Genomic DNA, 26,549 nt, shown 5'->3' with positions numbered 1-26,549 from the left:
GGCAAGGTACTAACATGGATTGACGATTGGCTTACAGGCAGAATGCAGAGAGTTGGGATAAAAGGTTCTTTTTCGGAATGGCAACCGGTGACGAGTGGTGTCCCGCAGGGTTCAGAGTTGGGGCCACAGCTGTTCTCTTTATATATTAACGATCTAGATGACGGGACTGGGGGCATTCTGGCTAAGTTTGCCGATGATACAAAGATAGGTGGAGGGGCAGGTAGTATGGAGGAGGTGGGGAGGCTGCAGAAAGATTTAGACAGTTTAGGAGAGTGGTCCAAGAAATGGCTGATGAAATTCAACGTGGGCAAGTGCGAGGTCTTGCACTTTGGAAAAAAGAATAGAGGCATGGACTATTTTTTAAACGGTGACAAAATTCATAATGCTGAAGTGCAAAGGGACTTGGGAGTCCTAGTCCAGGATTCTCTAAAGGTAAACTTGCAGGTTGAGCCCGTAATTAAGAAAGCAAATGCAATGTTGTCATTCATCTCAAGAGGCTTGGAATATAAAAGCAGGGATGTACTTCTGAAGCTTTATAAAGCATTAGTTAGGCCCCATTTAGAATACTGTGAGCAATTTTGGGCCCCACACCTCAGGAAGGACATACTGGCACTGGAGCGGGTCCAGCGGAGATTCACACGGATGATCCCAGGAATGGTAGGCCTAACATACGATGAACGTCTGAGGATCCTGGGATTATATTCATTGGAGTTTAGGAGGTTGAGGGGAGATCTAATAGAAACTTACAAGATAATGAATGGCTTCGATAGGGTGGATGTAGGGAAGTTGTTTCCATTAGCAAGGGAGACTAGGACCCAGGGGCACAGCCTTAGAATAAAAGGGAGTCACTTTAGAACAGAGATGAGGAGAAATTTCTTCAGCCAGAGAGTGGTGGGTCTGTGGAATTCATTGCCAGAGAGGGCGGTGGAGGCCGTGACGTTGAGTGTCTTTAAGACAGAAGTTGATAGATTCTTGATTTCTCGAGGAATTAAGGGCTATGGAGAGAGAGCGGGTAAATGGAGGTGAAATCAGCCATGATTGAATGGTGGAGTGGACTCAATGGGCCGAATAGCCTTACGTCCGCTCCTATGTCTTATGGTCTTATGGTCTTATGTGCTACCGTGCTGCCCCAGCAGGCCAACACCGCTGCTAGGGCGGGGAGGGTGAGTTTCGATCAGCAGATGGCCAAGACAAAAGTGTTTAATTCTAAGGCAGAAAAACTGACAGCCATCTCTGAGCCCGAAAATACGCAGCAAAGGAATTTCAGACGAGCAGATTGAAGTGACAAAGCGACTTTACTGCACAGTGAGATTGAGAACAGAACTATTTTCTTACCTAATTTGTTACTATTGGTGCAATTCCTGTGTTGTAAGGTTTGTTTTATATCTTGCTCTGTTATTTTTATCATACTGTCATGAAACGTCGGTGCTTCAATGTTGAAAATAGCTTTGTGATCAGTAATAATGCTGCCTGGACTTCGCACATGATGGAGAGAAAACAGAGACAAAATTGTGTTCAGTATCAACTGCTCTCCCTCGACACCTCCCAGCAACAAGACCCAACTGTTACAACTGATGGAGCTGAATTTCTCCTGGTCTTTGCCTTAAGATCCGTGAGTAAATAGACAACTTCTGAAGTCAGTTAGAGTCATATTCCTGTAAAGTGACTTCTAATTTAATCTCCTTGCTCAATTTCAACTCATTCCCCATCCCACCCCACGCTACGGGCGGCATTTTCATAGAATAGAATCACTACAGTGTAGAAGACCATTCGGCCCATCGAGTCTGCGAAAGAGCGCCCAACCCAGGCCCAACAACCCCCGCCCTATCCCCGTAAACCCCACCTAACCTTAGGACACTAAGGAGCAATTTAGCGTGGCCAATCCACCTGTCCTGCACATCTTTGGATTTTCCGCGGGTGCAATATGATTTCCGGTGGCCATCCGGCAGTCCGCTAACATCTATGGCGCTTGGCATAGCTCATCCATCCCATCGATAGGGAACCCGCTAGGGATGGGGGAGGGGAGATAGGCGCATGAGATTCTGCCGGTGGGAAGGGCTGCAAAATTCCATCCTAAGTTCTGATCCGCCACCACCCTGTCCTTGTCCATCTCTATTGGCTCCCTCTGGTCCAATTGATTAGGAGAAAAACTTTGGGTCAACATTTTCAGATGATACATTTTGGAATATCCCCCGCCAAAATATTTTGCCAGTCCTCATAAATCAGTTGATTAGCAACTGTCCTTGCGGTGTTCTTTATGTTGCTTATTTCAGGATGGTTGGTGTAGTGTTCACAAAGACCATAAAATAGCTTTAACTTAAACAAAGCTATAAATTTATTAACATTACTAACTTGGATTCGACACGTACTCCTTAAGGATACACAGTTGATTAATAACATCTAAACTACACTCATCTACAGCTAATCTCACTACTGGTTTAAATTATGATCTGCTCTCACTTACGCTGTCTGCTCTTCTCACCCTCTTCAGCTAACTCCTGCACATACTCTCCGCCACAAGGCTTAACATCACTGCCTTATATTGTTGTAACTGTAGCTCCCTCTAGTGGCTACTCTCGACACTACATTAACCCTTGCAGTGCTGATAGTTATGATAATACCATAATCCTGGCAGTAGAAATACTTTCACCCTATTTTCCTTCCGTAAAACCCTTCAGCTTTGGACAAACCCTTATCGATTCTCTCCTTAACCTTCTCTACTCTAATAAGAACAATCCCAGTTTTTCCAGTCGCTCCACATGACTGAAATCCCTCTACCTTGGTACTAATCGGATAAACCTCCTCTGCACTTTCCCCACATATCCTCCAGAGAATGGCTAGCAAATCTACCACTTTATATCTGATTCTTAGGAGCAGGGATTCGAAATGACGATGGGCAGTGGTCTTAAGACTCAAATGAGCCATGTGGCTCTTTATTTGGAGGAGACTGGGTCAGACTGAGCCTCAAAGAATAGCTCTTTTGAAATGTGAATTGGGCACAATACCTCCAGCAAAAGCCTAACCTGTGATTTATGATAGTTTAACATAACTTCCTTTCGTTCGCGAAGCCCCTGAGAGTAAAGCCCAGGATTCAAGTGGTGCCCCAGAGGCCAAGGGGGCCCCAGCTGAATGCCCGAGCCAAAGGACCGTGGGGGGAATTCTCTAGTCCCCCAGGCACGTGTTTCTTGGTGGCGCGCCGTCCGCTGGAGGCGGAATTCTGTCTTTCCGCCGCTTGTCAATGGGATTTCCCATTGCAGCCCCCTCACGCTCCCGGGAAACCCACGGCCAGAGAATTCCGACAGTGCAGCATTCCTTCAATACTGCCACGCAGCGTCAGCATAGATTGTGCGCTCAAGTGTCTGAAGTGAATTTGAATCCACAACTCTAACCTGGAGGACATTCCATTGTAGAAACTAAAATGCCTCCCATACAGATGTATATCTCGTTAATAAGGAACATACAATATTAGATAAGACTGAAGAGGGCTAGTCTTTGTCACACATGATATAAAATAAGCAGAGCTGAGGAGTTTGTTTTGAGATCCTTACCTTGTCATTGTAATCTCTACCGTATCATATCCATAAATATGCCCATAAACAAGTTTCATCTGAAAGAGATAAGGATAGATAGGTACAGATAAACCAGCGTACGGGGGTTAATGAGGCAGGGAAAGATGGGGCAAGGTATTCGGGTCTGTTCCTTCACAGACTGATACAGAATGGGAAAAGGGTGGGATGTAGGATTGGGGGTAAAGGCCTTTCACAGATCGGATCTGGCATTATGTTTAAGAACATCTCGGAGGTAAATGCTTTCACTTCCTCTTAGCAGAGATCTTTCACTGTTTCTACCTGGATTGCTCTTTAGCTTCAAGGCAGGGGTGGCTCATGGGGAGGGGGGGTCGCTGATATGGGTATATCTCAGATATAGGGGGGTCTCTGATGGGGGATCTCTCATATTGGGGATCTCTGATATGGGGGTCTCTGATATGGGGGGTCTCTGATATGGGGGTCTCTGATATGGGGGGTCTCTGATATGGGGGTCTCTGATATGGGGGTCTCTGATATGGGGGGTCACTGATATGGGGGTCTCTGATATGGGGGTCTCTGATATGAGGGTCTCTGATATGGAGGTCTCTGATATGGGGGTCTCTGATATGGGGGTCACTGATATGGGGGTCTCTGATATGGGGGTCTCTGATATGGGGGTCTCTGATATGGGATGTCTCTGATATGGGGGGGTCTCTGACATGGGGGGTCTCTGACATGGGGGTCTCTGACATGGGGTGTCTCTAATATGGGGTGTCTCTGATATGGGGGTCTCTGATATGGGATGTCTCTGATATGGTGGTCTCTGATATGGGGGTCTCTGATATGGGGGTCTCTAATATGGGGGTCTCTGATATGGGGGTCTCTGATATGGGGGGTCACTGATATGGGGGTCTCTGATATGGGGGTCTCTGATATGAGGGTCTCTGATATGGAGGTCTCTGATATGGGGGTCTCTGATATGGGGGTCTCTGATATGGGGGTCTCTGATATTGGGGTCTCTGATATGGGGTCTCTGATATGGGGGGTTCTGATATGGGGGGTCTCTGATATGGGGGGTCTCTGATATGGGGGGTCGCTGATATGGGGGGGTCGCTGATATGGGGGGTCGCTGATATGGGGGGTCTCTGATATGGGGGGTCTCTGATATGGGGGGTCTCTGATATGGGGGTCTCTGATATGGGGGTCTCTGATATGGGGGTCTCAGATATGGGGGGTCTCAGATATGGGGGGTCTCAGATATGGGGGGTCTCTGATATGGGGGGTCTCCGTTATGGGGGTTCACTGATAAGGGGGTCTCAGATATGGGGGGTCTCAGATATGGGGGGTCTCCGTTATGGGGGGTCTCCGTTATGGGGGGTCTCTGATAAGGGGGTCTCTGATATGTGGTGTCTCTGATATGGGGGTCTCTGATATGGGATGTCTCTGATATGGGGGTCTCTGATATGGGGGTCTCTGATATGGGGGTCTCTAATATGGGGGTCTCTGATATGGGGGTCTCTGATATGGGGGGTCACTGATATGGGGGTCTCTGATATGGGGGTCTCTGATATGAGGGTCTCTGATATGGAGGTCTCTGATATGGGGGTCTCTGATATGGGGGTCTCTGATATGGGGGTCTCTGATATTGGGGTCTCTGATATGGGGTCTCTGATATGGGGGGTTCTGATATGGGGGGTCTCTGATATGGGGGGTCTCTGATATGGGGGGTCGCTGATATGGGGGGGTCGCTGATATGGGGGGTCGCTGATATGGGGGGTCTCTGATATGGGGGGTCTCTGATATGGGGGGTCTCTGATATGGGGGTCTCTGATATGGGGGTCTCTGATATGGGGGTCTCAGATATGGGGGGTCTCAGATATGGGGGGTCTCAGATATGGGGGGTCTCTGATATGGGGGGTCTCCGTTATGGGGGTTCACTGATAAGGGGGTCTCAGATATGGGGGGTCTCAGATATGGGGGGTCTCCGTTATGGGGGGTCTCCGTTATGGGGGGTCTCTGATAAGGGGGTCTCTGATATGTGGTGTCTCTGATATGGGGGTCTCTGATATGGGATGTCTCTGATATGGGGGTCTCTGATATGGGGGTCTCTGATATGGGGGTCTCTGATATGGGGGCTCTCTGATATGGGTGCTCTCTGATATGGGGGTCTCTGATATGGGGGGTCTCCGATGTGGGGGATCTCCGATATGGGGGATCTCCGATATGGGGGGTCTCCGATATGGGGGGGGGGGTCGCTGATATGGGTATATCTCAGATATAGGGGGGTCTCTGATGGGGGATCTCTCATATTGGGGATCTCTGATATGGGGGTCTCTGATATGGGGGGTCTCTGATATGGGGGTCTCTGATATGGGGGGTCTCTGATATGGGGGTCTCTGATATGGGGGTCTCTGATATGGGGGGTCACTGATATGGGGGTCTCTGATATGGGGGTCTCTGATATGAGGGTCTCTGATATGGAGGTCTCTGATATGGGGGTCTCTGATATGGGGGTCACTGATATGGGGGTCTCTGATATGGGGGTCTCTGATATGGGGGTCTCTGATATGGGATGTCTCTGATATGGGGGGGTCTCTGACATGGGGGGTCTCTGACATGGGGGTCTCTGACATGGGGTGTCTCTAATATGGGGTGTCTCTGATATGGGGGTCTCTGATATGGGATGTCTCTGATATGGTGGTCTCTGATATGGGGGTCTCTGATATGGGGGTCTCTAATATGGGGGTCTCTGATATGGGGGTCTCTGATATGGGGGGTCACTGATATGGGGGTCTCTGATATGGGGGTCTCTGATATGAGGGTCTCTGATATGGAGGTCTCTGATATGGGGGTCTCTGATATGGGGGTCTCTGATATGGGGGTCTCTGATATTGGGGTCTCTGATATGGGGTCTCTGATATGGGGGGTTCTGATATGGGGGGTCTCTGATATGGGGGGTCGCTGATATGGGGGGGTCGCTGATATGGGGGGTCGCTGATATGGGGGGTCTCTGATATGGGGGGTCTCTGATATGGGGGGTCTCTGATATGGGGGTCTCTGATATGGGGGTCTCTGATATGGGGGTCTCAGATATGGGGGGTCTCAGATATGGGGGGTCTCAGATATGGGGGGTCTCTGATATGGGGGGTCTCCGTTATGGGGGTTCACTGATAAGGGGGTCTCAGATATGGGGGGTCTCAGATATGGGGGGTCTCCGTTATGGGGGGTCTCCGTTATGGGGGGTCTCTGATAAGGGGGTCTCTGATATGTGGTGTCTCTGATATGGGGGTCTCTGATATGGGATGTCTCTGATATGGGGGTCTCTGATATGGGGGTCTCTGATATGGGGGTCTCTGATATGGGGGCTCTCTGATATGGGTGCTCTCTGATATGGGGGTCTCTGATATGGGGGGTCTCCGATGTGGGGGATCTCCGATATGGGGGATCTCCGATATGGGGGGTCTCCGATATGGGGGGGTCTCTGATAAGGGGGTCTCTGATAAGGGGGTCTCTGATATGGGGGGTCTCTGATATGGGGGGTCTCTGATATGGGGGTCTCTGATATGGTGGGTCTCTGATATGGGGGGTCTCTGATATGGGGGGTCTCTGATATGGGGTGTCTCTGATATGGGATGTCTCTGATATGGGGGGGTCTCTGATATGGGGGGGTCTCTGATATGGGGGTCTCTGATATGGGGGGTCTCTGATATGGGGGGTCACTGATATGGGGGTCTCTGATATGGGATGTCTCTGATATGGGGGGTCTCTGATATGGGGGGTCACTGATATGGGGGTCTCTGATATGGGATGTCTCTGATATGGGGGGGTCTCTGACATGGGGGTCTCTGACATGGGGGTCTCTGATATGGGGGTCTCTGATCTGGGATGTCTCTGATATGGGGGGTCTCCGATATGGGGGGTCTCTGATATGGGGGTCTCTGATATGGGGGTCTCTGATATGGGGTGTCTCTGATATGGGGGTCTCTGATATGGGGGTCTCTGATATGGGGGGTCTCTGATATGGGGGGTCTCTGATATGGGGGTCTCTGATATGGGGGTCTCTGATATGGGGGTCTCTGATATGGGGGTCTCTGATATGGGGTGTATCTGATATGGGGGTCTCTGAGATGGGATGTCTCTGATATGGGATGTCTCTGAAAAGGGGGGTTATATTGGAAAGTCCTCCCCTTTCCCCCAAAAGGCAAATCCGGCCCCCACCAAATTACCCCCAATGATTTCGATCAGACCCTCCCATTAGACCCCCTCAACAGAGACCCCCATATCAGAGACCCCCCATATCAGAGACTCCTTAACAGAGACCCCCATCACAGACCCCTTAACTGAGCCCCCCATCAGAGACCCCCATCAGAGCCCCCCATCAGAGACCCCCATCAGAGACCCCTTAACTGAGACCCCCATCAGAGACCCCCATCAGAGCCCCCCATCAGAGACCCCTTAACAGAGACCCCCATCAGAGCCCCCCATCAGAGACCCCTTAACAGAGACCCCCATCAGAGACCCCCATCAGAGACCCCTTAACAGAGACCCCCATCAGAGACCCCTTAACAGAGACCCCCATCAGAGACCCCCATCAGAGACCCCTTAACTGAGACCCCCATCAGAGACCCCCATCAGAGACCCCCATCAGAGCCCCCCATCAGTCTCCCCTGCCTGAAAGCAGAAGAGTAGTCCAGGCAGTGGAGTGAGAGATTGCTGTATTTTCACTTACCCTTCATAACATTTGCTGCCTCAGAGAAAAGTGTTTAAAGCAGCAGCTCTTACAAATGTCAGAGGCTCCCTCCAAAGCCAAGTACACTTCAAAGGGCTTCAAATCTCTGGACAGCCTTTGAAATGCAAATCTTCCATTCAATTTCACACAATAATACATTGCGTTAGCCGATGATTGACAGTTTTATTACTCCAAAGACAGCTGCTTGTTGGATTGTTGGCCTATCTTTACCTTCACTCATGAATGCATCTCCATTACCCTGCTTTGATGCCAAACACAATGGGCAGGACTGTCCGCTTGCCGACGCCGATTTTGTCATTGGCGATCGGGCGGAGAATCCCTTTTTACGGTGCCTGTTTTTGGATGCTCCGAACTCTCCGAAACAGCATCTACGGGGAGTACTCCGCACGTCATTGGGACGGCCTCAGGACGTTACCTGAAGGAACCTCCCCCGATGCTCTGCCCCCGATGGGCTGAGTTCCCGATGGCATGGTTTACTTGTGTGCTCGGTTTTTGTGAACCTGGTGTGGTGACTGCGGATTGTGTCCAGCATCGTCACAGTCGGGGGGGGGGGGGGGGGGGGGCTGGGCTAGGGGGACTGGTGGGGGTGGTGAGGGAGTGTCCAGGAGAGCACTATCTGGCAGGTCGGGTCCATGTTGTACGGTGCGAGCATTGCAGTTCGTCACCGTACTCATGCGCGGCCACAGACCTGGCAATCCCCCGGCCGTTTATTTCGTAAACGCCGTGTGTTTTACGTGGCGCAGCTGCTAGCCCCTCACCCATCGGAGGGTCAGTGCTGGGCCCTCGCTGATTGTTTCAATGTAGAACCAGGCACTTCCTCCGGACATAGCCAGAAAATCGGAGAATCCAGCCCAATGTTTCCAAACACTCTTGCTATGATTGGCAGTTCCTCACCGCATCAGAACCAGCTAAGTGCTTTCACTTCCACTTTTTCGCAGCGTAAGGCGCTTAGCTGCTTTTAATGTGGTGAGGAACTGTCAATTAAAGCAAGAGTGTCAACAAACTTTGTGGTAAATATCAAAACAGGGTAATGAAGATGTCTTCAAGTGTGAAGGGAAAAATAGATCAAGTGCGAGAGGAGTTTGACTCCAGAATGGAGAATCCAGCCCAATGTTTTATATTATATCGTAATAATATTTTCAAAACAATTTTCAGTAGAACAATATTGAAAGCTCCCAACCTGTAGCTTAAATTCCTTTGAAAAGTTTAAGAACGCTTCAGATGTTCTGTCCTCCAGTTCAGTGGAATAATTTCTATTCTCTATCTCCACTGTCACTCTGATCGCATAAGTCACATTTCCTATAATACATTGCATCACACGTTAATATCTTACAGCGTATAAGAATAGGGGGCAAGATTCTCCGTTCCCTTTTGACACCAAAATCGGGGGCGGCGCCTGTTTGACGAAGGTTTCACATGCTCCGCCCCCTCCGAAATGGCTTCATCGCGCTGCTGGCCGCACGCATTGGGACGGCCTCAGCGCGTCACCTGAAGGACCTCCCCAATGCTTCACCCCTGATGGGAGGATTTCCCAATGACGCGGTTCACGTATGGTCTCAGCTGTGCTGGAACCCAGCATGCTGGCTGCGGACTGTATCCAGCACCGCCACACTCGGGCTGGGACTGTGCTGGGGGGGCTACATCGAGGGCTGTGTGGACTGGTGGGAGTGGCCAGTTGTTTACTGTGTTCATATCAGGGTGTAATATTGCCTGTGTTAATATTGGGGTGAAATGTTTACTGTGTTAATATTGAGCTGTAATGTTTACTGTGTTAATATTGGGCTGTAATGTTTACTGTGTAATATTGGGGTGTTATGTTTCCTGTGTTAATATTGGGGTGTAATGTTTACTGTGTTCATATTGGGCTGTAATGTTTCCTGTGTTAACATTGGGGTGTAATATTTACTGTGTTAATATTGGGATGTAATGTTTCCTCTGTTAATATTGGGGTGTAATGATTCCTGTGTTAATATTGGGCTGTTATGTTTCCTGTGTTAATATTGGGGTGTAATGTATACTGTGTTAATATTGGGGTTTGATGTTTACTGTGTTAATATTGGGGTGTAATGTTTACTGTGTTAATATTGGGGTGTAATGATTCCTGTGTTAATATTGGGCTGTTATGTTTCCTGTGTTAATATTGGGGTGTAATGTTTACTGTGTTAATATTGGGGTGTAATGATTCCTGTGTTAATATTGGGCTGTTATGTTTCCTGTGTTAATATTGGGGTGTAATGTATACTGTGTTAATATTGGGGTTTGATGTTTACTGTGTTAATATTGGGGTGTAATGTTTACTGTGTTAATATTGGGGTGTAATGATTCCTGTGTTAATATTGGGCTGTTATGTTTCCTGTGTTAACATTGGGGTGTAATGTTTACTGTGTTAATATTGGGGTTTGATGTTTACTGTGTTAATATTGGGGTGAAATGTTTACTGTGTTAATATTGGGGTGTAATGTTTACTGTGTTAATATTGGGATGTAATGTTTACTGTGTTAATATTGGGGTTTGATGTTTACTGTGTTAATATTGGGGTGTATTGATCCTGTGTTAATATTGGGGTGAAATGTTTCTCATGTTCCTATTAGGGTTTAATCTTCACTGTGTTGATATCGGGTGTAATGTTTCCTGTGTTAACATTGGGGTGTAATGTTTACTGTGTTAATCTCAGGGTGTAATGTTTACTGTGTTAATATTGGGGTGTAATGTTTACTGTGTTAATCTCAGGGTGTAATGTTTACTGTGTTAATATTGGGGTGTAATGTTTACTGTGTTAATATCAGGGTGTAATGTTTCCTGTGTTAACATTGGGGTGTAATGTTTACTGTGTTAATCTCAGGGTGTAATGTTTACTGTGTTAATATTGGGGTGTAATGTTTCCTGTGTTAACATTGGGGTGTAATGTTTACTGTCTTAATATCAGGGTGTAATGTTTCCTGTGTTAACATTGGGGTGTAATGTTTACTGTGTTAATATCAGGATTTAGGAGGCATGGTTAGTAAGTTTGCAGATGACACCAAGATTGGTGGCACAGTGGATAGTGAAGAAGGTTATCTAGGATTGCAACGGGATCTTGATCAATTAGGCCAGTGGGCCGACGAATGGCAGATGGAGTTTAATTTAGATAAATGTGAGGTGATGCATTTTGGCAGATCGAATCAGGCCAGGACCTACTCAGTTAATGGTATGGCGTTGGGGAGAGTTATAGAACAAAGAGATCTAGGAGTACAGGTTCATAGCTCCTTGAAGGTGGAGTCGCAGCTGGACAGGGTGGTGAAGAAGGCATTCGGCATGCTTGGTTTCATTGGTCAGAGCATTGAATACAGGAGTTGGGACATCTTGTTGAAGTTGTACAAGACACTGGTACGGCCACACTTGGAATACTGTGTGCAGTTCTGGTCACCCTATTATAGGAAGGATATTATTAAACTGGAAAGAGTGCAGAAAAGATTTACTAGGATGTTGCCGGGACTTGATGGTTTGAGTTATAAGGAGAGGCTGGATAGACTGGGACTTTTTTCCTTGGAGCGTAGGAGGCTTAGGGGTGATCTTATAGAGGTCTATAAAATAATGAGGGGCATAGATAAGGTAGATAGTCAACATCTTTTCCCAAAGGTAGGGGAGTCTAAAACTAGAGGGCATAGGTTTAAGGTGAGAGGGGAGAGATTCAGAAGGGCCCAGAGGGGCAATTTCTTCACTCAGAGGGTAGTGAGTGTCTGGAATGGGCTGCCAGAGGTAGTAGTAGAGGCGGTACAATTGTGTCTTTTAAAAAACATTTAGATAGTTACATGGGTAAGATGGGTATAGAGGGTTATGGGCCAAGTGCGGGCAACTGGGACTAGCTTAATGGTAAAAACTGGGCGGCATGGACTGGTTGGGCCGAAGGGCCTGTTTCCATGCTGTAAACTTCTATGATTCTATAATGTTTCCTGTGTTAATATTGGGGTGTAATGTTTCCTGTGTTAATATTGGGGTGTAATGCTTCCTGTGTTAACATTGGGGTGTAATGTTTACTGTGTTAATATCAGGGTGTAATGTTTCCTGTGTTAATATCGGGGTGTAATGTTTCCGGTGTTAATATTGGGGTGAAATGTTTACTGTGATAATATTGGGGTGTAATGTTTACTGTGTTAATATTGGGATGTAATGTTTACTGTGTTAAAATTGGGAGTTGATGTTTACTGTGTTAATATTGGGGTGTAATGTTTACTGTGTTAAAATTTGGCTGAAATGTTTCTCATGTTCCTATTAGGGTGTAATCTTCACTGTGATAATATCGGGGTGTAATGTTTCCTGTGTTAATATTGGGGTGAAATGTTTCCTGTGATAATATTGGGGTGTAATGTTTACTGTGTTAATATTGGGATGTAATGTTTACTGTGTTAAAATTGGGAGTTGATGTTTACTGTGTTAATATTGGGGTGTAATGTTTACTGTGTTAAAATTTGGCTGAAATGTTTCTCATGTTCCTATTAGGGTGTAATCTTCACTGTAATAATATCGGGGTGTATTGTTTCCTGTGTTAACATTGGGGTGTAATGTTTCCTGTGTTAATGTTGGGATATAATGATTCCTGTGTTAATATTGGGGTATAATAGCTCCTCTGTCAATATTAGGTGTTACTGGTTCAAGTGCTAATATTGGGGTGTAATGCTGTCCATATCTTTATAACGTTCAAGATAGTGGGCGCGATTCTCCGATATTGAGGCCAAGTGTTCGCGCCATTGTGAACGCCGTCACGTTTCACGATGGTGCGAACAGGGCCCGGGCACGACCTATTCTGGCCCCCACAGAACGGTTCACGTTGCTCCAACCTCCTTATGCGGCGCTCCCGCGCATGCGCAGTTGGGCCGCGCCATCCTGCGTGTGCACGGGGAACTTCTTACGCGGGCCGGCCCCGACCCAACATGAGGTCGGTGTTCAGGGGCCGCCGCGCCAGGAAGTAGGCCGGGGGTGGGGAGAGGCCGGCCCGCCGATCGGTGGGCCCCGATTGCGGCCCAGACCCCATTAGAGGCCCCCCCCCCGGTGCAGGAGCCCCCCTCCACCTCCCACAGGCCGCCCCCCAAGCGTTCCCGAACACCTCCCACGGGCAGCGACCAGGCGCTGGCGTGACTCTGTCACGTTGGAGCGGCAGCTCGGCCCATCCGGGCCGTAGAATCGGCGGCCCCGCCGATTCCAGCGGCCGTGGCCGCGCCACGGAGAATCGCGCGCCAACGTCGGATGGGCGGTGATTCTCCGGCCCGGCGCGGGGCTCGGAGAATCGCGTCCAGTGTTCTTGGGCGTCATTCTCCGCCGGCGGGAGTCTCCGTTCTGCCGGCGCCCGGGGGTTTCCCGACGGCGTGGGGCTGCCCCACAATGGGAAACCCCATTGACCGGCCGGCGTTACGGAGACTCCCGCCGGCCGGTCAGCGCAGAAATGTGGCGGGGCGGGTAGGAGAATTTCGCCCCCTATGTCAGTCACACACGGCAGTCTAAATCATTAAACACCTCAACAGCTAAATTGTAAAACAAATCTAACTTACCAGGAACAGACTGAGATACTGATTGACAGTACGGTCCTTGATAAGGCTTTGGGCAAATGCACTGCACACCATCCGAGGAACCTCCATTTTGACATAAATTAACTGAACAGAAGACAAAAAGGGTAAGTCTTCGAGGAGGAACTGCCTGGTATAACTGACTGGCCTTCTGTGCTTTCAGAGGTTGAAACCTTACATTTCCCATGACCTCAGGACAGCTGTTTGTGGAATAGTGTCATGTAAATTGATGTCACATTTCCGACATATAACTGTAACTAAACTCTAGAAATAATGCAAAAATGCTTTTCAATCTACCAAAGTTGTGGAATGTACTTTATAATGCAGGTCTGCAGGCAAACATTGCAGCCTAACTAACGTGTAACTCAATGTACAGAGAAACAATTATCATCTAATTGACCGACATCTGCCTCTTTGCAACTTTGAGACATTCAGTCATTCTACAGGAGCATATTTCAAAGTTACCATATTCATACAATGATGTACAAAATCTAATATATTCACCGGTAGTCGACGGAACTTGAGTTATGGACTGACTGATGGTGGTGACCATTGAAGTTGTTGTAGTAAAGACTGTTTGGGAATATAAAATGGAGCTGGTAAGATTATTTGTATTGAAACTGCCAACAGACCCGTCATTATCAATTGTCAGAAATAGTCAGAAGTGTGGTGATATGCATCACTGGAAATACACAAGGGGTTAATGCAAATACACTGGGACTAAATAAACACTAGAGAGAGCACCAGAGACATCATGACACAGACATTCAACCAATAGGTCAGTAAGATAGGACACGACCAATGGGCAGTCAAGACACCCAGAGGTGACACTACCACAAGGGGGCAACACATATAAAAGGACAGGGCACACATGCTCTTTCTCTTTTCCACAGGCGACACTCAGAGAGACAGGGGCAGATCGGAAGCATCACACCCACCGCATGGATTAGAGCAGACTGGTTAGTTAGGTTGAGTTACTTTAGTAAGATTAGCAGGAGAATTGAACTCAAGTAGCAGAAGTGTTAACTGTTCAATAAATGTGTTAAACCTATCTCCAAGTCTGAACCTTCCTTTGTCAGAACGTACATCAAGGAAGCAGCTTATGCTAAGCACCTGTCAAAGAGACCTGTCAAAGGGAGTTGTCACAACTAACCAGGGGCTGGATTTGCCGATTGTGAGGCTATGTCCTCACGCCAGCGTGGGAACGGTGGCATTTTACGTCTGAACATTCGACGCAAAATGGCACCAATCATCCGTGTAGCTGTTATGTACCCGTCTCTCGTTGCCGATACAGCCGAGAGAATTGCTGGATCCGTGGCTGCGTATGCACACGGCAGCGGTTCGATTAGAGGTTGGGACGGCCGTCCCCAGAACTTCAACTATTTCAAATAAACTGGTAACAGACTGTGTTAAACCTGAAGCTAGAGAGGTTTCAGACAAACACCCTTAGTGTCTCTTTCCCAATTATTCAGAGAATATTTCCGGCTGAAACATTAAAGTCAAATTGCCTTTTGTAAATTCATTTTTACGGGATGTGGGTTTCGCAGGTTAGGCATTTACTGCCATCCCTCATTGCCCGTGAGAAGATGGCGGTGAGCTGTCTCCTTGAACCCGCTGCACAAAAGATTAAAGTCAGCCATTTACCTCCAGATGTTGAGGCTCCAGTAGATTTGGTGGAAACATCTGGACTGCTGGTTAATGTTGTTGTGTCGGTTGATGTTGATTGCCCAGTTGATTGCTGCCCTGTTGATGAGCTCCCTGTTTAATATCACATTTTATTGTTCAGGATTACAATTTTTGGTGCTTATTTGAAATAGTTTGTCAGCATAATCCCCCATTCTGTTACACTGTGAGATCTGATCGAATGCTTTTTCCAAATCGAAAGGGAAGAGTGTGTATGATTCTTCCCTCATTAATCTAAATGTTAGTTTGGGAGTCTGACTTTGCAGTATCCAGCAATTGAAATCATGTTAGATGATGATCATTACCTTCTCAGTGATCTTCTTGTGCATAAATAGACTGCAGTTTTTTGCCACATTAAAACAGTGAATATACTCCACATGTTCCCTGCTCTGATATTTGAACTCTTTAACGTAAACTAGCTACAGACTGTGTTAGAAGTCATGAAAGAGAAATTTCAGACGAACATCTTTCATGTTCGTCTACCAACAGCTCAGAGAATATTTAGTTTGATGTTGAATCAATAGGTCACTTCGACTACTTTTTTTAATTTAAAAAAAATAAATTTAGAGTACCCAATTCATTTTTTCCAAATAAGGGGCAATTTAGCACGGTCAATCCACCTAGCCTGCACATCTTTGGGCTGTGGGGGTGAAACCCACGCAAACACGGGGAGAATGTGCAAACTCCACACAGATAGTGACCCGCAACCGGGATCGAACCTGGGACCTTGGTGCCGTGAGGCAGCAGTGCTAACCACTGCGCCACAATGCTCCCTGACTGTCATTTACCTTCTGATGTCCAGGGTCCAGTGGATGTTGTGGAAAGATTGGGGCTGCTGGTTGCTGCTGGTGTGTCAGTTGAACTTGATTTGCTTGTTGATTCCAGTCCAGTTGTCGTCATTTCTGTTTAATGCCAAGTTAATTGTGTCAGGTTTCTACTGAATGGTTTTTGTTTATTTATTTCACACTGTTTCCCCATCACAATCTCATCCTATTAAACTGTACCGTATGCTAATCCTGGATTGATCCAGACTCAAACTAAAGAACCAGTCAGAGTTTGATCCCATATCTAGGCTGACACTGTCAGTACTGCACTGAGGGAGTGCTTCACTGGCTCAGATGCCATCTTTCAGGTAAGCTGTTAAGTAGAGCCCAGTCTCCCCTCTTAGGTGTCAGTAATGGATTAGAGGACAGATTTGGGAAGGAGCAGGACAGTTCCCCCAGGGTTCAGATTTATTATTTATCCCTCAACCAACAGCACTGAAACAGACGATCTGGTCGGATGATTCTTGCATTTTGATTGGTCCTAATGTGTATAAATTGGATGCTGTGTTTCACGACATTAAAACAGTGACTGCTCCTCGTGGAATTCTGCCCTCTGATGGTTTAACTGGTTCACAGCAACTTGTTACAGACTCTCCAAATTGTGAAGGGAGGAACTTCAGGCAGACACTTTTAGTGTCCGTCCACCAAATTCTCAGAGAGGATGATGATATCACAAAGCGGACATTCACACCAAGTCAATGCCCACACTTGTCCCAATGCCAGTTGAGCCCACAACAAACACAGATGTAGACAAATATCCTTTGGCACCATGACAACCAAAGAGGTGTGCATTACCTTGTGTTATTTTGTTTGCTTCATCCGGAGAAAAAGATTGAAAATCCCATTCAGTCCCAGAAAGACATCGTAATGAATTCCTTAATGAGCTCAATGGGCCGTTAATCGGGAAAAGTGGGTTTTTCATCCTCTTACCCCAATAGGCTAAAGAAAATTGCAAAATATTTTGGAGGATCCAGTGCCTTTTTCCGGGAACACAAGTTTAAAATTGCACCTGCACCCGTTCACACCCCCACGGACGATACAAATCCAGCACAATAGATCACAATGTCTGCCATTTACCTCCTGATGTTGAGGCTCCAGTAGATTTGGTGGAAACATCTGGACTGCTGGTTAATGTTGTTGTGTCAGTTGATGTTGATTGTCCAGTTGATTGCTGCCCTGTTGATGAGGTCCCTGTTTAATACACCAATAGTTTGTTCAGTATTACAATTTTTGGTACTTATTTCATATAGTTTGTCAGCAGAATTCTCTGTTCTGTTACACGGTGAGATCTGATCAAAACTTTTTTCCAATTCGAAAGGGAGGAGTGTGTTTGATTCTCCCCTCCTCAATCTAAACGTTAGTTTGGGAGTCTGACTTTGCAGTTTCCAGCAATTGAAACTCTGTTAGATAGTCATCATTCCCTCCTAAGTGATCTTCCCGTGCGTAAATTGGCTGCTGTGTTTTTCAACATGAAAGCAGTGACTACACCCCATATGTTCCGTCATCTGATATTGTAAATGTTTAACGTAAACCAGTTACAGATTGTGTTAGAATTCAAGAAAGAGAAATTTCAGACAAATATCTTTCCTGTTCGTCTACCAACTGCTCAGAGAATATTAACAGTTTGATGTTGAAACAATCGGTCACATTGACTGTCATTTACCTTCTGATGTCCAGGGCCCAGTGGATGTTGTGGAAAGATTTGGGCTGCTGGTTGCTGCTGGTGTGTCAGTTGAACTTGATTCGCTTGTTGATTCCAGTCCAGTTGAGGTCATTTCTGTTTAATATCAAATTAATTGTGTCAGGTAAATCTCTTCTGAACTCTTTCTAGTTTAACAATATCCTTCCTACAATAGGGCGGCCAGAACTGAACACATTGGTCTTACCAATGTTGTGTACACCTACAACAAGAAAACTCCTTGTATTCAATATTCTGACCAATAAAACCTAGCATGCTGAATGCCTTCTTCACCACCCTGTCCACCTGCGACTCCACCTTCAAGGAGCTATGGACCTGTACCCCGAGATCTCTTTGTTCTGTAACTCTCCCCAACTCCCGACCATTAACTGAGTAGGTCCTACCCTGATTTGATCGACCAAAATGCATTACCTCAAATGTATCCAAATTAAACTCCATCTGCCATTCATCGGCCCACTGGCCCAATTGGTCAAGATCCTGTTGTAATCTTTTTCTTCACGAACCACGATGCCACCAATCTTGGTGTCATCTGCAAACTTACTAACCATGCCTCCGACATTCTCATCCAAATCATTACTATATATAACAAATAACAGTGGACCCAGCACCGATCCCTGAGGCACATGGCTGGTCACAGGCCTCCAGTTTAAAAAATAACCCTCTACAACCACCCTTTGGCTTCAGTCGCCAAGCCAATTTTGTATCCAATTGGCTACCTCGCCCTGGATTCTGTGAGATTTAACCTTTTGCAACAACCTACCATGCGGTACCTTGTCAAAGACCTTGCTAACGTCCATGTAGACAACGTCGACCGCACTGCCCTCATCTACCTTCTTGGTTACCCCTTCAAAAAACTCAATCAAATTTGTGAGACTTGCCTTTCCCCTTACAAAGCCATGCTGACTTTCCCTAATTAGCTCTTGCCTGTCTAAATGCCTGTAGATATCTCTCAGAATACGTTCTAACAATTGTGTCAGGTTTCTCCTGGATTGTTTGTCGTTAATCATTTCACCCTGTTTCCGCATCACAATCTCATCCTATTAAGCTGTACGGTCTGCTCAAAATTAGTTACAAATTAAAAGTGAAGAACCTTTCACTTGGAATGATCCAGACTCAACTAAAGAACCAGTCAGAGTTTAATCCCATATCTAGGCGGACACTGTCAGTACTGCACTGAGGGAGTGCTTCACTGGCACAGATGCCATCCTTTAGCTAAGATGTTAAGTAGAGCCCAGTCTCCCCTCTTAGGTGTCTGTAATTGATCTGAGGACACATTTGTGAAGGAGCGGGCCAATTCCCCCTGATCGGCAAAAGTGAGTTTTCCGTCCTCTTACCCCGATGGGCCATCCAAAATTGTAAAATGTTTTGGAGGATTCACTGCCGTTCTCCAGGAAAACAAATTTAAAATTGCGCCTGCACCAGTTCACAACCCCCACTGACGATAGAAAATCCAACCCCATAGATCACAATGTCTGCCATTTACCTCCTGATGTTGAGGCTCCAGTAGATTTGGTGGAAACATCTGGACTGCTGGTTAATGCTGTTGTGTCAGTTGATGTTGATTGTCCAGTTGATTGCTGCCCAGTTGATGAGGTCCCTGTTTAATATCACATTATATTGTTCAGGATTACAATTTGTGATACTTATTTCAAATAGTTTGTCAGCAGAATTCTGCATTCTGTTACACTGTGAGATCTGATCAAATGTTTTTTCCAAATCGAACGGGGAGAGTGTGTATGAGTTTCCCGTCCTTAATATAAATGATAGTTTGGGATCTTACTTTGCAGTTTCCAGTAATCAAACTCATTTTGGTAGTCATCACTACCTCATCAGTGATCTTCCTGTGCCTAAATTGCCTCCTGTGTTTTGCCACATTAAAACAGTAACTACACACAACATATTCCTTGTTCTGATATTTTAAATGTTTAAATTAAACAACTTAAAGATTGTGTAAAAATTGAAGGAAGAGAAATTTCAGAAAAAAAAGTCTTCCTGTTCGTCTACCAACTGCTCAGAGAATATTTAGTTTGATGTTGAAACAATAGGTCACATTGACTGTTATTTACCTTCTGATGTCCAGGGTCCAGTGGATGTTGTGGAACGATTTGGGCTGCTGGTTGCTGCTGGTGTGTCAGTTGAACTTGATTCACTTGTTGATTCCAGTCCAGTTGAGGTCATTCCTGTTTAATATCAAGTTAATTGTGTCAGGTTGCTACTGAATGGTTTTTCATGTTACATTTCACCCTGTTTCCCCATCACAATCTCATCCGATTAATCTGTACGGCCTGCTCAAATTTCTCAGAGAGCAATTTCAGTGTTGTATCAGCAAGCTGACACCTTGGTGAATTCCGGGTCCCTTTCGTGCTCCTGAACCCTCTCCCCATTCAGAACTATTTTTCAATGACAATGCTCTGATTGGGCGGAAGCTGACCCCTGTGCCCAATTAGCATTGCTAAATACCGCTCGGATTAGGAGCAGCCAGAGTAGTCTCAGTGGCAAAAGGAGGCAGCGGCCATTTTGGGGGCTGTCACTGCCCCTTATTGTGACAATGCAGTTCACCAAAGAACCAGAGAATATTGATATCACAAAGTGGCCATTTATACCGAGTCAATGCCCACTCTTGTCCCAATGCCATTTGACCCCTGAAATGACGCAGATTCAGACAAACATCCTTTTGTGCACTGAGGGAATACTTCACTGGCACAGATGCCATATCTCAGGTAAGATGCTAAGTGGATCCCGGTCTCCCGTCTGAATGAGCTCAATGGGCCGTTAATTGGGAAAAGTGGGTTTTCCATCCTCTTACCCCTATAGTCTAATGAAAACTGCAAAATGTTTTGGAGAATCCAGGAACACCAGTTTAAAATTGCGCCTGCACCCATTCACACCGTCAACGATGATAGAAAATCCAACACAATAGATCACAACGTCTGCCATTTACCTCCTGATGTTGAGGCTCCAGTAGATTTGGTGGAAACATTTGGACTGCTGGTTAATGTTGTTGTGTCAGTTGATGTTGATTGTCCAGTTGATTGCTGCCCTGTTGATGAGGTCCCTGTTTAATACAACAATAGTTTGTTCAGGATTACAATTTGTGATACTTATTTCAAATAGTTTGTCAGCAGAATTCTCCGTTCTATTACACTGTGAGATCTGATCAAATATTTTTTTCCAAATCGAAAGGGAAGAGTGTGTATGATTCTCCCCTCCTCAATCTAAATATTAGTTTGGGAGTCTGACTTTGCAGTTTCCAGCAATCAAAACGCAATTAGATGGTCATCATTACCTCCTAAGTGATCTTCCTGTGCGTAAATTGGCTGCTGTGTTTTGCCACATTAAAACAGTGACTACACCCCATATGTTCCTTCATCTGATATTTTAACTCTTTAATGCAAACCCATTTCATATTGTGTTAGAATTCAAGAAAGAGAAATTTCAGACAAATATCTTTCCTGTTCGTCTACCAACTGCTCAGAGAATATTAACAGTTTGATGATGAAACAATAGGTCACATTGACTGTCATTTACCTTCTGATGTCCAGGGTCCAGTGGATGTTGTGGAAAGATTTGGGCTGCTGGTTGCTGCTGGTGTGTCAGTTGAACTTGATTCGCTTGTTGATTCCAGTCCAGTTGAGGTCATTTCTGTTTAATGTCAAGTTAATTGTGTCAGGTTTCTACTGAATGGTTTTTGCATTATTTATTTCACCGAGTTTCCCCATCACAATCTCATCCTATTAAACTGTACGGTCTGCTCAAAATTAGCTGCAAATCAGAAGTGAGGAAACTGTCACTTGCATCGATCCACACCCAAATAAAAGGACCAGTCAGAGTTTTGATCCCCTTTGGAGGGTGACACTGTGAGTACTGCACTGAGGGAGTGCTTCACTGGCACAGATGCCATCTTTCAGGTAAGATGTTAACTGGAGCCCAGTCTCCCCTCTTAATGAGCTCAATGGGTCGTTTATCGGGAAAAGTGGGTTTTCCATCCTCTTACTCCTATAGTCTAATGAAAATTGCAAAATGTTTTGGAGAATCCAGGAACACCAGTTTAAAATTGCGCCTGCACCCATTCACACCATCAACGATGATAGAAAATCCAAAACAATAGATCACAATGTCTGCCATTTACCTCCTGATGTTGAGGCTCCAGTAGATTTGGTGGAAACATCTGGACTGCTGGTTAATGTTGTTGTGTCAGTTGATGTTGATTGTGCAGTTGATTGCTGCCCTGTTGATGAGGTCCCTGTTTAATACAACAACAGTTTGTTCAGGATTACAATTTGTGATACTTATTTCAAATAGTTTGTCAGCAGAATTGCCTGTTCTATTACACTGTGTGATTTGATCAAATGTTTATTCCAAATCGAAAGAGAAGAATGTGTGTCATTCTCCCCTCCTTAATCTAAATTTTAGTTTGGGAGTCTGACTTTGTAGTTTCCAGCACCCAAAACTTTGTTAGATGTTCATCACACCCTCCTAAGTGATCTTCCTGTGCGTAAATTTGCTGCAGTGTTTTGCCACATTAAAACAGTGACTACACCCCATATGTTCCTTCATCTGATATTTTAACTCTTTAATGTAAACCCATTTCAGATTGTGTTAGAATTCAAGAAAGAGAAATTTCAGACAAACATCTTTCCTGTTCGTCTACCAACTGCTCCGAGAATATTAACAGTTAGATGTTGAAACAATAGGTCACATTGACTGTCATTTACCTTCTGATGTCCAGGGTCCAGTGGATGTTGTGGAAAGATTGGGGCTGCTGGTTGCTGCTGGTGTGTCAGTTGAACTTGATTCGCTTGTTGATTCCAGTCCAGTTGAGGTCATTTCTGTTTAATGTAAACTTAATTGTGTCAAGTTTCTACTGAATGGTTTTTCATTATTTATTTCACCCTGTTTCCCCATCACAATCTCATCCTATTAAACTGTACGGTCTGCTCAAAATTGGTTACAAATTGAAAGTGAAGAATCTTGCACTTCGATTGATCCAGACACAAACTAAGGAACCAGTCAGAGTTTGATCCCATATCTAGGCTGACATTGTCAGTACTGCACTGAGGGAGTGCTTCACTGGCACAGATGCCATCTCTCAGGTAAGATGTTAAGTGGATCCCAGTCTCCCCTCTTAATGAGCTCAATGAGCCGTTAATCAGCAAAAGTGGGTTTTCCATCCTCTTACCCCGATGGGCCATCTGAAATGTTTTGGAGAATCCAGGAACACCAGTTTAAAATTGTGCCTGCACCTGTTGACACCCCAACTAACGATTATAAATCCAGCCCAATAGATCACAATGTCTGTCATTTACCTCCTGATGTTGAGGCTCCAGTAGATTTGGTGGAAACATCTGGACTGCTGGTTAATGTTGTTGTGTCAGTTGATGTTGATTGTCCAGTTGATTGCTGCCCTGTTGATGAGGTCCCTGTTTAATACAACAACAGTTTGTTCAGGATTATAATTTGTGATACTTATTTCAAATAGTTTGTCAGCAGAATTTTCCGTTCTATTACACTGTGTGATTTGATCAAATGTTTATTCCAAATCGAAAGAGAAAAATGTGTGTCATTCTCCCCTCCTTAATCTAAATTTTAGTTTGGGAGTCTGACTTTGTAGTTTCCAGCACTCAAAACTTTGTTCGATGTTCATCACACCCTCCTAAGTGATCTACCTGTGCGTAAATTTGCTGCAGTGTTTTGCAACATTAAATCAGTGACTACACCCCATATGTTCCTTCATCTGATATTTTAACTCTTCAATGTGAACCCATTTCAGATTGTGTTAGAATTCAAGAAAGAGAAAATTCAGACAAAGATCTTTCCTCTACGTCGACCAACTGCTCAGAGAATATTTGCAGTTTGATGTTGAAACAATAGGTCACATTGACTGTCATTTACCTTCTGATGTCCAGGGTCCAGTGGATGTTGTGGAAAGATTGGGGCTGCTGGTTGCTGCTGGTGTGTCAGTTGAACTTGATTCGCTTGTTGATTCCAGTCCAGTTGAGGTCATTTCTGTTTAATGTCAAGTTAATTGTGTCAGGTTTCTACTGAATGGTTTTTGCATTATTTACTTCACCGAGTTTCCCCATCACAATCTCATCCTATTAAACTGTACGGTCTGCTCAAAATTAGCTGCAAATCAGAAGTGAGGAAACTGTCACTTGCATCGATCCACACCCAAATAAAAGGACCAGTCAGAGTTTTGATCCCCTTTGGAGGGTGACACCGTGAGTACTGCACTGAGGGAGTGCTTCACTGGCACAGATGCCATCTTTCAGGTAAGATGTTAACTGGAGCCCAGTCTCCCCTCTTAATGAGCTCAATGGGTCGTTTATCGGGAAAAGTGGGTTTTCCATCCTCTAACCCCGACAGGACATCTGAAAATAGTGAAATATTTTGGAGGATTCAGTGCCTTTCCCCAGGAACACAAATTTAAAATTGCGCCTGGACCAGTTCACACCCCCACTGACGTTCAAATATTTAATACAATAGATCACAATGTCTGCCATTTACCTCCTGATGTTGAGGCTCCAGTAGATTTGGTGGAAACATCTGGACTGCTGGTTAATGTTGTTGTGTCAGTTGATGTTGATTGTCCAGTTGATTGCTGCCCTGTTGATGAGGTCCCTGTTTAATACAACAATAGTTTGTTCAGGATTACAATTTGTGATACTTATTTCAAATAGTTGGTCAGCAGAATTCTCCGTTCTGTTACACTGTGAGATCGGAACAGATGTTTTTTCCAAGTCGAACGGAGAGAGTGTATATGATTTCCCCCTCCTTAATCTACATATTAGTTTGGGAGTCTGACTTTGCAGTTTCCATCCTCAAACTCATTTTGGTAGTCATCATTACCTCATCAGTGATCTTCCTGTGCCTAAATTGGCTGCTGTGTTTTGCCACATTAAAACAGTGACTACACTCCACATCTTCCTTCATTGATATTTTTAATGTTTAATGTAAACTAGTTACAGATTGTGTTAGAATTCAAGAAAGAGAAATTTCTAACAAACATTTTTGCTGTTCGTCTACCAACTGCTCCGAGAATATTTACAGTTTGATGTTGAAACAATAGGTCACATTGACTGTCATTTACCTTCTGATGTCCAGGGTCCAGTGGATGTTGTGGAAAGATTTGGGCTGCTGGTTGCTGCTGGTGTGTCAGTTGAACTTGATTCGCTTGTTGATTCCAGTCCAGTTGAGGTCATTTCTGTTTGATATCAAGTTAGTGATGTCAGGTTTCGACTGCATGGTTATCCTTTATTCATTTCACCCTGTTTCCCCATCACAATCTCATCCTATTAAACTGTACGGTCTGCTCAATGTTAGTTCCAAATTGAAAGTGAAGAATCTTTCGCTGAGATTGATCCAGACTCAAACTAAAGAACCAGTCAGAGTTTGATCCCATATTTAGGCTGACACTGTCAGTACTGCACTGAGGGAGTGCTTCACTGGCTCAGATGCCATCTCTCAGGTAAGATGTTAAGTGGATCCCAGTCTCCCCTCTTAATGAGCTCAATGAGCCGTTAATCAGCAAAAGTGGGTTTTCCATCCTCTTACCCCTATGGGCCATCTGAAAACTGTGAAAGGTTTTGGAGAATCCAGGAACACCAGTTTAAAATTGTGCCTGCACCTGTTGACACCCCAACTAACGATTATAAATCCAGCCCAATAGATCACAATGTCTGTCATTTACCTCCTGATGTTGAGGCTCCAGTAGATTTGGTGGAAACATCTGGACTGCTGGTTAATGTTGTTGTGTCAGTTGATGTTGATTGTCCAGTTGATTGCTGCCCTGTTGATGAGGTTCCTGTGTGATATCAAGTTAGCCTGTTCAGTTCTACTCTGTTTTGCTTATTTACTTCAAATAGCTATTTTTCAGAACTGCCTGTTCTATTGCACTGTGTGATCTGCTCAATTGATGGTTCCAAATTGAAAGTGAAGGGTGTGTATGATTCTCCCCTTCTTAATCTAAATGTTAGTTTGGGAGTCTGCCTTTGCAATTTCCAGCAATTGAAACTCTGTTAGATGATCATCATTACCTCCAAAGTGATGTCCCTGTGCATAGATTGGCTGCTGTGATTTGCCACATTACAATGGTGATTACAGTACACATCTTCCTTATTCTGATATTTTATGTGTTTGACAATAATTTGAATAGATCTCACAGTGTAGCAGGGGAGGCGATCCAAACACTTTGAAATCAATTAATGTAAAATGGTGTCAGATTGTGTTGGAATGTGAAAAAGAGAAATTTCAGTCAATCATGTTTCCTGGTCGTCTAGCAACTGCTCAGAGAATATTTACACTTTCATGTTAAAACAATCGGTCACATTGACTGTCATTTCTGATGTCTCACCCTGTTTCCCCATCACAATCGCATTCTATTAAACGGTACGGTCTGCTCAAAATAACTTTTAACTCGATAGTGAAGAATGTTTCTCTTAAATTTATCCAGACTCAAAATAAAGAACCAGTCAGAGTTTGATCCCATATCTAGGCTGACATTGTCAGTACTGCACTGAGGGAGTG

At 45.2% G+C, this 26,549-nt stretch overlaps 1 protein-coding gene across 1 annotated transcript in view; it reads right to left on the bottom strand.

Moving 5' to 3' along the window:
- Nucleotides 1–26,549, bottom strand: part of LOC140404563 (uncharacterized) — a 68,048-nt gene that overhangs the window by 19,584 nt on the left and 21,915 nt on the right. The window contains exons 26-45 of the mRNA XM_072493165.1: nt 25,714–25,827; nt 25,114–25,227; nt 24,531–24,644; nt 23,916–24,029; nt 23,330–23,443; nt 22,739–22,852; nt 22,153–22,266; nt 21,552–21,665; nt 20,965–21,078; nt 20,090–20,203; nt 19,507–19,620; nt 17,988–18,101; nt 17,402–17,515; nt 16,289–16,402; nt 15,462–15,575; nt 14,322–14,390; nt 13,803–13,904; nt 9,458–9,576; nt 3,549–3,607; nt 1,336–1,475 (exon numbers count right to left, since the gene is read on the bottom strand). Of these exons, the coding sequence (XP_072349266.1) occupies nt 1,336–1,475; nt 3,549–3,607; nt 9,458–9,576; nt 13,803–13,904; nt 14,322–14,390; nt 15,462–15,575; nt 16,289–16,402; nt 17,402–17,515; nt 17,988–18,101; nt 19,507–19,620; nt 20,090–20,203; nt 20,965–21,078; nt 21,552–21,665; nt 22,153–22,266; nt 22,739–22,852; nt 23,330–23,443; nt 23,916–24,029; nt 24,531–24,644; nt 25,114–25,227; nt 25,714–25,827 (2,199 nt within the window). The remainder of the gene's footprint in view (nt 1–1,335; nt 1,476–3,548; nt 3,608–9,457; nt 9,577–13,802; nt 13,905–14,321; nt 14,391–15,461; nt 15,576–16,288; nt 16,403–17,401; nt 17,516–17,987; nt 18,102–19,506; nt 19,621–20,089; nt 20,204–20,964; nt 21,079–21,551; nt 21,666–22,152; nt 22,267–22,738; nt 22,853–23,329; nt 23,444–23,915; nt 24,030–24,530; nt 24,645–25,113; nt 25,228–25,713; nt 25,828–26,549) is intronic.

Source organism: Scyliorhinus torazame, chromosome 31 (genome assembly GCF_047496885.1).
Source record: "Scyliorhinus torazame isolate Kashiwa2021f chromosome 31, sScyTor2.1, whole genome shotgun sequence".
Taxonomy (NCBI): Eukaryota; Metazoa; Chordata; class Chondrichthyes; order Carcharhiniformes; family Scyliorhinidae; genus Scyliorhinus; species Scyliorhinus torazame.
This window is presented reverse-complemented; position numbering and strand designations above follow the sequence as displayed.